The sequence below is a fragment of the Setaria italica genome, chromosome VIII (assembly GCF_000263155.2).
Source record: "Setaria italica strain Yugu1 chromosome VIII, Setaria_italica_v2.0, whole genome shotgun sequence".
Lineage (NCBI taxonomy): Eukaryota > Viridiplantae > Streptophyta > Magnoliopsida > Poales > Poaceae > Setaria > Setaria italica.
The window spans coordinates 39737469-39753645 of NC_028457.1; the positions used below are offsets into that span (position 1 = coordinate 39737469).

At 40.4% G+C, this 16177-nt stretch overlaps 1 protein-coding gene and 1 long non-coding RNA gene across 2 annotated transcripts; one reads left to right on the forward strand and one right to left on the reverse strand.

The window, feature by feature from the left end:
* Window positions 1-11: 11 nt before the first annotated feature.
* On the forward strand, window positions 12-541 carry LOC111258220. Its single transcript, XR_002678827.1, has 2 exons — window positions 12-219; window positions 302-541. It is a non-coding gene; the product is annotated as an uncharacterized LOC111258220 (long non-coding RNA).
* Window positions 542-660: 119 nt separating this feature from the next.
* On the reverse strand, window positions 661-5924 carry LOC111258219 (putative disease resistance protein RGA4). The gene is made up of 2 exons (XM_022829131.1): window positions 5007-5924; window positions 661-3021 (listed from the first exon to the last, which is right to left on the reverse strand). The coding sequence occupies exons 1-2, from the start codon at window positions 5825-5827 to the stop codon at window positions 1041-1043; spliced, it is 2802 nt and encodes a 933-aa protein (XP_022684866.1). The 5' UTR covers window positions 5828-5924; the 3' UTR covers window positions 661-1040.
* Window positions 5925-16177: the final 10253 nt, after the last annotated feature.

A 16177-nucleotide genomic window follows, 5' to 3' on the forward strand; every position in this document is an offset into this window, starting at 1 on the left:
TCAGATGTTGGTGCAGTGAACGTTCAGACTAGACCGGAACTCAGTGAAAAACTAGCACAATCTGAGCAAGCAAGAGAAGCACATCGGCAAGATAATCAAGTCCATCATGAAGAAAATTGAAAGGTTAACAATCATATGAGCCGAAGGGAAGAAGAATGGGCACAGATGAAGAAGCATATGAGTGCTAACTGTAGCCAACATGACTCACCAGGATCAGCTGTAAGCATGTTCACTCAAAAATATCATTTATTCCAGATTTCTTTCCTTTGTTGGGTGCTGATATGAAACTTACATACTGTAGGGAACAAGAGATCATGATGGATATTAGAAGCAAGACATGTGAATGGTTCATGAGGATGTCACCGTTGCATGAATATGCATATGCTTTTGCTTCTAGTTTTTTTTTTACAGGATGGACCTTAAGTTAGCCTGTGTTAGTTTCATGTCTTGGATTGTTTCTTCTCCATCTCAAAGATGTTGAACTATGTTTGTCATTGCAAATATGAATTCTCCTATTATCAAAAGATATATCATTCTTCTACATGGTGCAAAGTGGTGGTTAACTCCCCACAAGTAGTTGAAGACCTCTACCAGACTATCGCAAAAATATATACGTAGAGACTCGAGGCAGGGCAAAAGTTGGCTCCTTTCTAATATTGCCTGGTCAGGAGCATATCCAACCAGACTCTTGCAATGCCCAATTTTCAGCCTCCGCAAGGAAACCAAATTTTGGAACTCATTTTCCGGCCAGCAGATTAGGTCATTCGAGGAACAGATATCCAGATCTTGCAGCTGCCGAAAACAAGCCCACAGAGCTAGTGCATGTGATTGGAAGAACAAACTGCAGTAGTTAAGGTGCATATTTGTCACAGATGAAATATAGTCCCATTTGTCCTTGCCATCCACCTCGACTCTTTCCAATTTCAAATTGGACAGTGACGTCATATATCTAGTTGCTCCCAGGGACCTCTGTTGGTTTTCTTCACAATAAGTCATAGATAGGCATAGTTCCCTGAGCTTTGGTGCTCTAGGCAGAGTGGTTAACTTGTTGCAACTACGAATACGGACAGTCTCAAGCAAAGGGAATAGTGCATGTTCCCATTCTCAAAGCTCCGTAAACTTATCAATATGAGGCTCTTCAATCCTGGGAATGCTGAGCGGACCATTGTATATTCTCCACCATCATACCATTTTCTGAGCACTCCCGCTTCTGGCAATGCTGTCAATTTTCCGCAGCCTTTAATATACAATTTCTCGAGCTGAGGAAATGCTACTAGCTCTTCTTGCACTACCTGATCATAAAACCTATCAAAATTACCAAGAAAAACAAGCTTAAGATCCTTGAGCTTTCCAAATGTGGAGGATGTACAACTGCTGCACAAGAACTGCAACTTTGTCAATCCTACCAAATGAAGAAGCTGTAGTGCTGGTAACTGGCACAATGGAGGAAGCTGCTCAGATTTGCTACAACCATATAGCCGAAGCTCAACCATGTTTCTTAAAACACCCATCCATAATGGAAAATTGGTGCCTTGGTAGGCGTGTATTTCTAGAGCTAGTAGTCTATCATGAACTTCGAGAACCTCTAGCACCTCGTTACATTGCTGTTCCTCCTCCTTACCACGTGTCCACCTTAATGACAGCTGTCTCAGTTCCTTCTTATTTCCAAGATTTGCTTGTTTTGCATTTCTTGCTTCTGTCACATTTTCGAGCTGCTTTAGCTCTAGTGAACCACCAATGTTCAAATTTTTTAGCTCTCCAAGACTACTACAATCCGAGTCACTGCTCACTACAAAGCATGTAAGGGTTCGAAGAGAGGTGAGTCGTCCAAGCTCCGGAGGCATACACTGTAACTTCCTGCATCCATCAGTGTAGAGATGACAAAGGGCAGTCATGTACTTCATTTGCTTCGGAAGCATACTAAGTTTCTCACAACCAGAAAGTTTAAGTGTCTGAAAATTATATAGTATGCTTATGTCATCTGGAAGTGCTTCGACTGTACTCTTAGAGATATCAAGGTACCTAAGGTGGTGCAGATGCTTTGGTTTTATTGGCAAAGATGCTTTGGCAAATCTTGGTAGAGCAAGTGCTCGCAGAGAACTATATTTGGATGAATGCAGCACATCTCCATAGTACTCAACAAACATCGTTCGGATAGGTATAGACATTTTCCCAATGGAACGAGATAAAATATCAATATTTGCAATACTTCGTCTTTCAAAATGTATATGGCGGGTAGCACTTGGAAGTAATTCACCACTTTCATTCATTTCACGAGTTATATATATGCACTCTTTTCCTGTAGCAGACATTGCAACATCGTGCATAAGGTCATGGATCTTCAAAAAAGTTGTAGAACTATACTCGAACCTTGTTGGATCTTGCTCCACATACTCGAACAATGACCTTGAAACCATCTCGTTGACAATCCGTTTACCCACGGTTTCAATTGGTACCTTGTTTTGTTCTGAGACGATAAAACCATTAGCCATCCATAGTTGGATAAGGTTGTCCACATCAATTTGATAATCCTTTGGATACAGAGCACAAAAAGCAAAGCATGGCTTCATGTCAGTTGGCAATTCATCGTAGCTAAGCTTAAGTATAGGCAAAATTCCAGTCTCAACAGTGCATATGCTGCTTCTCTGTAGCACATCCTCCCATTCTTCCGTAGTGGTCTTGTTACGCAATATAGACCCCAGAGCTTTGGCTGCCAATGGAGACCCAGCACATCTCTCTGCAATCGAACCAACCAGGTTTACAAGCTCATCTCGCTTATGCAAACTGAATGCTCTTGTTTCAATAATTTCCTGTATGAATTCCTTGCCCAAAGTTCCGACATCAAGGTATTTCCTTTCGTGTGAGATTCCAACTGTACCCATTAATTGAGCTATTTCTGTGTTACGGGTGGTTGTCAGTATGGCACTACCGACACCACCTTGTTCAAGACAGGCCTTGAACCTTTCCCACTTGTCCAAGAAGCTCTCCTCATCCCATACGTCATCCAATACAAGAAGGTACCTGTTATAATTGTTTACATTAGCACCTTTCCAGCTAATAGATAGCTAGAAGGAATAATGATAGAGGAATAATGCAGTAATGATTATTGTAAACAATTAATAATTACTAGTTCATCAACCCGTGCTCCCGCACGGGCTAATGTTTTTATAAGCTATTAGATTTGAAAATTATTTAGAAATTAAACTCTTAGCTAATAATCAAAATTGTTTACCTACTACTCTCTTATTTTTCCAATACTTTAACATAATACTTATATAGATATGTATCTATCTTTGTCCAGTTGTGATTGATTTTTAATTAATAATTATTCTATGCACTTTTTCATTCATATTCATACTTTTTCCATTTTGTATCGCACCTCCAATCCTCTATACATTATGTTTAGCATACAAATCAATATTTTTCATCGATTCCGCACATACATGTATATATGGTCTAATAGTGGCACTCATCATGTGTATATACTTTAATGCAGTATTTTTATATTAACAATGACATAAATAGGTAATTTAGAATCATATATTAGTTTAATTTTTGACATTTCTATATGATGCACATGAAGATAATTAGATTAAGATTTAGGTATTTACTTTAGGTTATTTTTAATAATGACATACGTGGGTAACATAGATAAAATTTTAGAATGACATTTTAAGTTACGCTTTATAATGATGTGCATTAGTAAATTGGATGAATATTACGGGGTTACTTTAGATTATGTTTTATAATAGCTGAGCTCGGTAATTTAGATATAGGTTTAGAGCTCATTTTTGAACATTTCCACAATGACAGTGGTGGATAACTTTTTAGAAAATATAATAAATCAATGGCTATAATTATTAGAGTTTATAGGATTGGTGTTTGATATTTTTAATTTTTATGAGAATCTCTCTTTTTTCTTGCTTGTCTCATAGGAACTAATGCGGAGTCTCCAATGGAAAAAAATAAGATTACATTGCTACAAAACTATTACCATAAGCTACCTCTCATTTGTTAAATATTCGAACACAATACTTATGTAGATATTATACTTAATATCTTCATCCAATTGTGATGGATTTCAGTTAGTAATTACTCTATAATATTTTCATCCACATTTATAATCTTTAACTTTCCACTTTGAACCGCATGTATGGGCTTGAATTTGTTTAATGAACCCTAAGTTTGAGTGCTCATAAATTTAATAGAACTATCCTTAATGCTAAATATAATTTTAGCATACAAATGTATATTCCCATAACTTTATATCCTTATAAATGGTGACACACATCACACATCATGCATATAGACCTTAATTATTATATCGTATACCAATAGTGTAAGATATAGATGATTTAGAATCATATATTGTTGTATATTTTTAATTAAGGTTATTTGATTCAAACATAGGGTTACCTCATGTTATTTTTAATAATAGCATGTGTGGGTAATATAGATGCAAATTTAAGGGGTTACTTTAAATTTTTTAAAGTAATAGTGGTAGGCAATTCAGTTGCAAATTAGGGAGTTATTTTAAATATTATTTATAATGGCATAAGTGGGTAATTTTGATGAAGATTAGGGGGTCACTTTAGTTTATTTTATATAATGGTAGAGGTGGGTAATTTATATATAGATTTAGGGGGTTACTTTAGGCTATTTTCATAATGGCATAGGTGGGTAATTTTTTAAAAAATATAATAGATCCAATGGCTATGATGATTTGAATCCGTCGATTGATGGTCGAATGTTTTGCTTTTTTGTGAGAATTTCTAGGATTTCTCTCTTTTTCTAGAGTGTCCACTTAGGAATCCTAGGTGGCTTCATCTGGAGGCTTCAAAAGGAGCCTCCAAATTAGTAATAGTAAGATTGCTTTCAACACACAATAATGATTATTGTAAACAACTAATAACGGGTCACTGCATGTACTGAGAGATTAGTAAGAGTGACTTAGCTTGAAAGCACGATAGAGGGAAAGAGAATCGAGTTGATTAACTCCATCTTACCTCTTTCCCTTAAGCTGTTCCTGAAGCTCCTTCAGTGCCTCTTCAAGGGAACCCTCCGAAGCGTTACAAATTTTGTTGGCAAGATTACGCAGATTGAAATCATCTGACACACACACCCACTTTAGTAGCTGAAAATGATCCTTGACTTGAGGATCGTTGTAGATGAGCTGAGCGAGGGTGGTCTTGCCCAAACCTCCCATTCCAACGATGGGAAGAACCTTGAGATCACCATTGGTAGCTTGATCGTTGACCAATATCTCAACAATTTTCTTCCTTTCCTCATGCCTAGATCGGCTAACAATATTTTTAGGATCAACGATATTGGAATCCGTCTCACGCCCCTCCTTCAGTGCTGGTGCCTGGCGTTGAAGCTTGTTGAACCCAAAGTCGTTCATTTCATCCACAAGGTCCTTGATGGCGTCAACAACGCGTTGAAGCTTGCTGGCCATCCTGATACGGAATATAACACGGTTGTGAGTAGGAAAGAGCTTTACTCCAGCCATGCCAAGCTTGGTGATGTGCCCATTCTTCTTGGCTTGACGACGGAGCGCCTCATACTCGAACTCATCAAAGATGTCGATCGCCTGGTATGCCACCGTCTTGAGCACGCCAAGCCATACCTTCACTCCTTTCCGGTGGGACGCCTGCTTCTCAGCGTCGGCGATGACGTCGAGGATGGCAGGCAGCTTGCGCTTGAGGAGTTCGTGCTGCTTCTCCATACCCTCCATCACCTTGTACTTGTCCAGGAGATAGTTGGACGCCTTCTCCTTCACCAGGGACACCAGTGGGCCCACCACCAGGCTGGCCGCTAGTTCAGCCATCGGAGCTCTTGAGAAAGCGAACTCAGAGTAGAGGGGAAGGGGAGAGGAGCACTATGGCCGAGTGGAGAAGATACCGGTTAGAGGGCGGCACTTCGCGTATGAGTAGCTAAAGCTTGAGAAATGGCTTGCCTTTTGACGATTCCTGCTCGTAACAGGCTAACAGCTCAGCACTTGAAACGGCAAGCGCACATGGCCTTCATTGAAGGCATGGCATCCGCTGGCCAAACAGTGCTGCTGCTTCCTACTCCCAATCATGTGACGACGGACTCTAGAGTAGAGAGGTGAGTACTTAAAAGGAGAGGACTAAATATGTACTAATTACAAAACTAATTACTAATTACAAAACTAATTATATAGATGGAGACTAATTCGTGAGACGAATCTATTGAATTTAATTAATGTATGATTAGCACATGTTTACTATGGTATCATATTATCAAATCATGGACTAATCATGGAAGCGCGGCGGACCGGATCGAGGTAGTGGCAGTGGCACGAGACACATGGACAGGAGCGCGGGATGCAAGGCGGCAATGTCAGCGGTGGCCGGCGGGCGGCAATTTTCTGATTAGAGAACTTGCTGCAATTTAACTAGTATTTCAAAAACAGAGCAGAATCCCCTGCGGTTTTCAGCATGTCTCTGTTAACGAAGATACACCGTCCCGAAATTTCTCTAGTGGCCTTAAGATACAATAAGCTCACACCGAGATACACCAAAATTTCTGTAGTGCTTCATCATCTACCTGCCTTTAGCTTGCCACAGAACCTGATGAGCCTCCGCTGGCTATTGCCTTCACTTGCTTAAGCGCATCCAGCACCTCTGCCATTGTCGGTCTCTCATCCACATCTTCCTTGAGACATCGAACCGCGAGTGCGCCGATCCTGTCAAGGCACTCCATATGACGATGAGCATGAGCATCATCATCAGGCAAGATGTCTCTGTCGTACAACTTCCTTCCATTGCCCTCCTCCTTGCAGCACTTGACGAAGTCTAGAGGGAGGCTGTTGTCACCGTACTTGGCTTTCTTCCTCGTGATGAGTTCCAGGAGCACGACACCAAAGCTGTACACGTCGCTCTTCTCTGTGAAACGGCCAGATTTAATGTATACTGGGTCTATGTATACTAGGATTGCTCATTCCAAAATAAAAAATGGCAGAACTGGAGAGGTGACATCAGATAGATAATCAATCACTATGGGAAACATCAAATTTGCCGAGTGTTTTTTCTCGAACACTCGGCAAACAAGCTCTTTGTCGAGTGCCGAGCTAAAAACACTCGGTAAAGAAAAAACACTCAGCAAAGATGGGGCTTTGCCAAGTGTTAAAAAAAACACTCGGCAAAGACGGGCTTTGCCGAGTGTCAAAAAAATACTCGGCAAAGAGGGGGGGTTTGCCGAGTGTTTTATTTGACACTCGGCAAAACAATAAGTTTTTTTTCTTTTTTCACCTTGAAAATTTTTCTACTCCCCACATACAACATGTGGTACTTCATGTTCAAATTTGGTATATTTTTGGATTTGTTTGCTATATTTAATTAATTACTTGTATTTCAAGGAAATTTTTGGTATAAGTCAAATTTGAACTGCAAGTGATTCAAATTATAGAATAAAATGAGTAGAAAAATAATATTCATGTTATTTAGCTTAATTTGAGACATGACCCGTGAAATGAAAAGAAATTTTGAACATTTTGTTCAGGAAACACGACCACGAACGTGTGGCCGAATGATTTTTATATTGTAGAAAAAGCAAGCGAAGTTTGAAAATCATGAGATTTGTCATGATGTGATGATATCATACGTGGAGGCTGTGGAAAAAAATTGAGAAGGTTTCGCACATTTCGTCACGTACGATGTTTACAAACTGAAGCATCTCAGAAGAAGAATAGTAGCGTTGAGAAGGATTCGATAAGAATTGGAGTCAGAGTGACGGTCGAGTTTTGTTTTGACTACAAAACTTTTTGTATAGGCAATAGAGAACATATATTATTTCATGTGAAATTTTTATAATTTTTTTGAACTGTTAGATAATTTTAATGTATTAAGTGAAATTATAGAATTTTAATTGATATAAATTGAATTTGAATTATAACCGCATAAAATAATGAAATAATATGAGTAGAACAATCAAATATATATTGTTGAGTGAATTTGACCTATAACTGCATAATATAATCAAATAATATGAGTAGAAACTGTTATGAAAAAAAAGGAGAAATGAAAAGAAATGAAAAAAGTCTTTGCCAAGTACCTACTCTAGGACACTCGGCAAACGAATTTGTTGCCGAGTGTTACACTCAGGACACTCGGCAAAGAAAAAAAATCCCGCACCCCACCTCTAAAATCCCGCGACCGGCCGCCCCTCCACTGCTCCACTCTTCCCCTTCTCCCAGCCCGCACCCCTTCTCTGCCCGCACCCCTCCTCTCCCACATCCGCCACCAGCTAGCGCCCCCCTCCCCAGGCCCCCGCCGGCCCCTTCCTCCCTCCTCCTTTACCCGCGACCCTCCCCCTCCTCTCCCCTCTTCCCTCTCTCTGCCCCGCCCCTCTCTCACGCGGCGGCCCCTCTCCGACGGCATCTTCGACCACCGTCCCGCCCCTCTTCCCGGATCTGGTCGGATCCGGCCGCCGCCCTAAAACTTATTCACCGCATGGATTATCGGAGAAAATCGGATGAGGCTGCATACGCGATTGTGGAGTGCTAAATAACAAATTTGAGGAACAAGCAAACCAGCTGGTACAGATCACTTAAACTAAGTGTGGATGATTGGATTGGATTATTTTAATCGGAGCCAAGGGTGGACTTGTTGGATGGAGATGAGCTAATTTACTGCTCCCTCTGTCCCAAATTACTATTTATTTTCTCTTTTTTAGATAAATAGCTTTTGCTACGTATCTAGATGAAATACATATAGAATTACTATTTATTTTATCTTTTCTAGATACATAGCTTTTGCTACGTATCTAGATGAAATATATATATCTAGATGCATATCAAAAGTTATGTATCTAGAAAACCCAAAACAAATAGTAATTTGGAATGGAGGGAATAGTTGCGTGCACCGTGCCGGAAGAGATGAACCAACCTGAAACTTTAGCGGGTTACCACTTACTAGGGAATCTTTGTAAAGGTCTCATAGCGTCTCTATGCAGTCACACCTCGGTAGTGTGATGACAGCCTGATCAGCACAACATGGTTGGGTCTAAAGTTCTTCTGAACTTTTACGTGACTTGTGGGTAAAGATATACAACCTCTACAGAGTGTAAAACTAATATATCAGTCATGCTTACAGTCAAGAGCGGCCTAGACCCTCACATGATTAATAAACTTAGAGATGGACTTAAATTATTATTCTGGTTATTTCTTGTATTCTTGCTGACTACCAACCATAAGTGTACTAATCTTTACTTACTGCTGCTCATAAGAGGAAGGTATGCAAAGTTTTCTGAAGATGATGTTGAGTTCTAGGCATACGCTGCCGCCGATCGATTGCCTGTGATGTTTGGAGCCTTTGTTTCCAGGATTAAGCTGCATATCCCTAATAGACTCGTAAGTCTTTATTTATATTCCTTTACATGATATTGTTACTATTATTCACTGATGATGTCACTATATATACGAAACTAGATCCTGACGTACATATAGGTAGCACTTGGTTTTATTTCAAAACTCGGTGTCACACTAATTTAATGAGCTATGGGTCGCAATAATTAATAACTCAATTCTATAAACTCAATTAAACTATGGAGGTCATAAGTAATAAGTAGGATGAAATATAATAAAAAAAATTCTATATTACCCTAAATGAAACTCAATATAAACATGGATGTAAATTAATAAGTAGAAAAAATCAATTGCAACTATATATTAAATTCAATCAACCTCATTAATTACAATTATGGATGTAATAATTAATAAGTAGAAAAAATATGATCAAACTCAATTCTATATTATATTAAAATGACAAACATAGTATTGTAATGGTTATAATATGACAATAGACTTTTATTTTAAAAAAATAATCTATATCTAATTATTTTCTGTCTGTTCTCTCCTCTCTCTTCTAGGTGTAGATCTAGATGAAAACCTAATGAAGCTAGAAATGATGGATACAAGTTAAGAAAGAAGATTGGAATGGCACAAACCTACCTTTTATAGCCACATCCTCCAATGAAAATAAGAGCAAAACCTTCCCCCTTAGATTTTGTATTTTTGGAGCTTTTCCCGACCTCCTCTTGGGCAAGCTCCAAATGAAAGGTTGGCTGGGGAAAAAATTGTTCGCAGCTTTATCTGGGCAGCATATGTACTAGCGGGCACTAGCCCCGATCACCATTGCGCTGGCGGGTGCCAATCCCCTGCCATCACGTAAATTTTGACGTGTCAGTACAAATCGTTTTTGGCGTAACGATAGGTAAACCTCCAATTAAGTTGTCCATGGCAGCCAACCACTGAGCAAGACCCACCAAGTATAGAGACAAGAGACAAGGAAACGCGATTTTCTTGGCTGCGGACTACCAATGATATTTCCTTGACGGTTTGGCTGCCAAGCAAACTCAAAATTACCAACACGTCATATTTGAGTGCTGGAGCACTCGCATCATGTGTGCATACCTGTAGTGTAATTATAAACTAAATTATGCTTGCAATGCAACGGTTTGATTCCAAGCACAAAACGACAACACCACAAATGGGTCAGTTTCATTGTTTTGCACAATTAATTGGGCTCCAATCTCCATGCATCATCATCTTATGGAGCATGGCTAAACTTAATCCAAGTTACCCACCCATCATATTATTTTATTCTTTTCCTGCAGTAGTACTATATATAAAACCCCAGGGCTTGGCTCATTCACCACAAGCTGCGCTTCATCTTGAACTCAGCCACCCATCAATCCTTCATTCTTTAGAGCTGAACCAGCAAGGTGGGTGGCTCCCCATATCTTATCTATAATTCTTGCTTAATGGCCTCGATAATATGATGGGTAAGTTGGATTCTAGTAAAGTCTTCCTAAAGAAATTAGGGCTCACCGTGGGCTGCTATACTTTATCGATGACCTCCTGTGGCAGCCACATGGGTGGATTCCCTGACAAAACATTGCTAGAAAATGCGACTGTTCTGAAAAATTCCTTGCAAGATGTAACTGACATGGGAAACTAAATATAAGTCCACGGCTCTAATCTACGCTGGTCTTAGAACAAATGCATAAGACGAAGTGGTATACTTATCCTCTACAATACCGTGCGAATGAGGTTAGAAGGTTTGCTCGTTGCTATTGTTTGTGACCTGTTTCTGAACTTACTCTATGCACAAGGTGCACCCATGCACAATGATCTCTATTGTATCTGAACATATGCAAAAAAGCCATAAAATTGAGGTGGAAAACGATAACGATTCTGATTTATTCCCATCCTTCCAAATTATAAGTCATTTTAATCTTCTCACAAGATGTCCTCTTGCGGCACCTCACTGACAAAAGAGGATAAGAATATAGCAAATTGTTGGGTAGAAGTTTCTATTTTTACAAATTTCTAAGATTTATCTTTTTTAGCATGTCTATGGGAATTAACATGGAAACTCCAAAAGGAGACTCCAATTAATAATAGTAAAATGATCTCGTTACAATCCAACCAGTTAATATAAGGAAATATGGTGCTATAATACCATTCGGAAAGACCTTCATAACAAATGGTGTGAAAGCAGTATAAATGTTCCCAGCTAGGAGCAAACAAGCTAGCTAGATATCATACTATCTCCCCCCAATCGATCGTTCTAGCTAGTATCTGTTTGAAGTAAAATAATATGATGGTGGACATGTCTTATCTCGATCGATCCATCTCTTCCGGCACGGTGCATGCATGCAGCTATTTCCTCCGTCCCAAATTACTATTTGTTTTTAGTTTTCTGGATACATAGCTTTTACTATGCACCTAGATACATATTTCATTTGAATATGTAGCAAAAGCTATGTATCTAGAAAAGACAAAACGATTAGTAATTTGGGATAGATGGAGTAGTAAATTAGCTCATCTCCATCCAACAAGTCTACCCTTGGCTCCAATTAAAATAATCCAATCAAATCATCCACACTTGGTTTAAGTGATCTGTACCAGCTGGTGTGCTTGTTCCTTAGAAAACAGAACTGTTGTAATTAAAATGGTCACCAGCTAGCCAGCTACATTCAGTGGATCGAGACTGGATAGCCTGCCATGAGTACATCTAGTATGTTGATTAACTTCAGTGTATCGTTAGCAACCAATTTTTAAGTACATCTAACTAGGAGCTTCATCGAGATTAATTGGGCTCCAATCTCCATGCATCATCATCTTATGGAACATGGCTAAACTTAATCCAAGTCTAATAAATAAATCCTAATGTGTAAAAAACATGAACAAAACATCTAGCCTATGAATCCCACGTGAAGGATAAGATTCGTTAACCCTCCCTAGGCCTCCACGGCTCCACTTCAAACCACGGGATCCTCCACTACTGATCTCAATAAACATGCATCCCTCATCCAAAATAGCATCCATTGCATCACCTCTCCATCAAAATAATTGAAGGTTCCTTTTTAAATTCTCTGAAAAATTAAATAGTTAGCCATCAATTCGATATATTGTAATCATCATTGATATAATAATTAGCAGATCTACTCTATCTACTCTATTTTCAAAAAAAATTACCCATGATACCATGAAAAAATAGCCTAAAAACCACCTATATCTATAATCAATTACCCGCGTCTTCCATTAAAAAAATAATAGTCTACCAATATCCTAACGATCACATCCAGCCTGATTTAAATATTTACGAAAAATTATGTCTAAAACTATCCTACCAGTCACATCTACCCTAAATAATCTCTCGCTCTTTCTTAATCTCTCTTCCTTAGCTAGTGCAAATAAAAGCTAGCCCCATTGCAGAAGTAGTTCCTCTGCAGAGGGATTTGTACCATCGATGACGGTTCAAGCCCACGCGTCATTGGGTAACTGCAGAGGATCGCAGGTTCATCCCATATTGCTACTGTGGATCACCACACTGCATGGACTGCCAGTTGGAGAATTTTTACATTTGATTTGGTTCTTGGATGAACCGTGCCGCAACGTCCGCGCCGCAGTTGAGGTAGTTGTCTAGTTTTTCTTTTCGAACAATATAATATTGGGGGGAGTCCCCACCTACCAATGCTTGTATTGAACGAAACAAGCTGTTTTTACAGTACAACATTGACCCTGCCATACCAGGGCGAAATTACAGGAGAGGAAACTAAACAAGTTTCAGTAGCAGGAGATGAGGAAGTCAAGCCAAGCACGAATGTGAGGCAGAAACTTTTTGTATCTGCAGCTCCAAAGATCAATGTCGTTGGAGCCAAAAAATGTGCACCGAAGAGAAATGTCGCTGTACGCATTTCGACTTCCAAATGTGCCAGAGGATGAGAAGCACAATGTCCACGCAAATTTCATCAGGCAGCGGCAAAGCCCAGCCAACAACCCAATGCGAGCCCAAGTTTCAGAGGCGTCCGGACATTCCATGAAGATGTGGCCATCAGCCTCTCGAGCATGATCCCTCGAGTGCATTGTTCGCAGTTGAGACGGAAGTGGTAGAAAAGCCAGCCGAAGAATTTCAACTTTGGAGGGCAGTTTCGTAGCCCAGAGACAGGCCGCGTCGGGGTCTAGCTCATCGTTGGTATGGGAGGCAAGATATGTATGCACCTCTAGTGCTGAACTCCATTCTGTCTGAGAAGGCAAGAGACCCTGGTGTCTGGAGCGTCTTGCAAACAACCTGTTGAGAAGGCAATCCTGCAGCATCTGCCGTTCCTGCGTTGCACCACGAGTTAGCCGGGGAAGGAGCATGGGTCTCAAGGGAGCAGTTGAGAGCAACTTGCACCGAAATGTCAGATCGAGTGCAGTGTGAAAAAAGAGCTGGGAAAGTATCAGCGAGAGTGCCATTGATGAGCCAACTGTCATGCCAGAAGGAGGCGTGTTGTCTAGTAGTGTCAGCACATCGTGCACTAGTAGAGAACTGACTTTCGATACGCCTCCTTTTGTCCCGGTTTAAAGTTTGCCCGGGACAAAAGGGGGAGCGCCACGGTAGGCAAAAATGGAGGGGAGATTTACTCCCAGTTGGTATCTGTAGCCGGGATTAAAGGCCCCCCTTTAGTTCCGGTTGCAACGGCTAGTTCTGGGATGTCGGTGGCGTGACCCTTTTATCCCGGTTGGAGGCTCCAACCGGGAGTAAACTTTCAACCGGGACAAAAGGTGTTCATTTTTGTCTCAGTTGGAGTTTTTAACTGGGATAAAAACTCATCCCATTATATACCAAGACGGAGGCCTTTCTTCCTCCTCCAGCTCGAGCCAGTCCACCACATAGATAGAGAGCTGAGCTTCACCACTCTCCGGTGGTGTCGAAGCAAGGGAGGTGCTGCCCGGATTTTTTTCCCTCATTTTCGTGGGAATTTCACTCAGCCAACACAAGTGTTGTGAATGTTTGCTACTTCATCCTCTTGTTATGCTTTGATTTATGCTTTGGAGATGGAAAGTTTATTTGCTAGAATGTAATGAAGTAGAAAATGGAGAGGTATTTTTAGCTGGAATGTGAGGGAGATTGATGTGTCATATATAGTATGTATTCTTGCAGTGGGTTAAGAATGATGCTACCTTGTCTAGACGGTTTATCTTATCAAATTCAATATGATTTTTCAAATCCATACTTGTTGAACTTGCATACCGCATGTTCATCTCTGCGAGAATGTTCTCCGTCGAGCAGCAACGTATGTCAAGAAGGAGGTTCGATTTTACGAGAAAGAGTGGATACGGACATCGTGACCGTGTCCCCTTTTCCGTAAAATCGAACCTCTTTCATGACGAAGTGCGGTGCCGCCCAGTTGAGGACATGCTTGTGAGATGATCACGGTCTTCAAGTTTAACAACTTCTGCAGTGCTAAGGTAAGAATTTTTGTACATGGATGGCTTCTGCTACTGGAGAAAGTGGCGATGGTGGGGGCGATTGTCGTTCCTCTTTAGGCAAGGGGAAAATCATAGTTGGCCCTCAGCATAAGCCGAAGAAAATGAGCGCGTTGGAAAAAGCAATGCTTCGTTATTTGCAGAAACGTCATGAAGAAGCTGTTGCCGCGGGTCAGGAACCTCCTTTTGGTGGTCGTTATGCTCCACTCTCAGTCCCGGGTGTTTCACGTCCACTTAGTACTACCGTTTCAGGCAGCACAAATAAACCACAGGATGAGGCTGGGTTAGCGGAACCTTCATTTTCACCGCCCAAGGATACTTAAAGTTCTCCTAGATAATAACCAGTGGATGGCTTGTTGTATTGTATCATGTTGTTTGGATCTTTAATTTAAATATGTGTATTTGTATCCATATCTAAACTTTCAGCATTATTTGCACTACAACATTTGACATGCTTTCAATCATGAATCCATTTCCAAGTGTAATCAATTTTCACGCGTAATCCATTTTCAAGTGTAATCAATTTTCACGAGTAATCCATTTCCAAGTGTAATCAATTTTTACGCGTAATCCATTTTCAAGTGTAATCAATTTTCACGCGTAATCCATTTTCAAGTGTAATCCATTTTCATGCGTAATACGATGCAGATGGACCGGCAATGGATGTATAATACAGACAGACGGAGCAAGGTGTTTATTGATGGCTTGCATTATTTTCTCAAAGTGGCCAAAGCGAACAAGCCAGAGAATGGGTTCGTATGTTGTCCATGCTTCCAATGCAATAACAAGAAGAACTATTCAAAGGATTCCTGGGGGACTATTCACAGCCACTTGTTTAGATACGATTTCATGCCTAACTATTTGGTTTGGACCAAGCACGATGAAAGAGGGGTTGTAATGGAAGACGGCGAGGAGGAGAAGGAGGATGGCAACATTCCGGACTGGGTTGCAGGCCAAGCTTTTGCAGATATTACAATGGGCAAGGCTGATGAAGATGAGTTTGCAGAAAATGGCCCTACTGATGACCTTGATCAGGTGCTACGAGATGCACACAGAGATTGCGAAACTGAGAAGCAAGCAGCAAAGTTGCAGCGCATGATAGATGATCATCAAAAATTATTATACCCAGATTGCCAGCAGGGCCATAAAAAACTAGGTACGACAATAGAATTTGTGCAATGGAAGGCAAAAAATGGTGTGTCCGATAAGGCATTTCAGGGGATGTTGAACATTATCAAGAAGATTCTTCCCGAGAATAATGAATTACTATCCACAACATATGAAGCTAACAGATTGTTTGCCCTCTCGGATTGGATGTTCAGAAGATACACGCATACCCTAATGACTGTAACCTTTATCGTGATGATTAATACGAGAAAATGGATGCTTGTCCCG

Excerpts from the sequence above, each read along its gene's own strand:
- LOC111258219 (XM_022829131.1), bottom strand. The coding sequence starts at position 5,827 with ATGGCTGAACTAGCGGCCAGCCTGGTGGTGGGCCCACTGGTGTCCCTG. Across the intron at positions 3,022-5,006 it reads GAACAGCTTAAGGGAAAGAG|GTACCTTCTTGTATTGGATG; the intron begins GTAAGATGGAGT and ends CAATTATAACAG.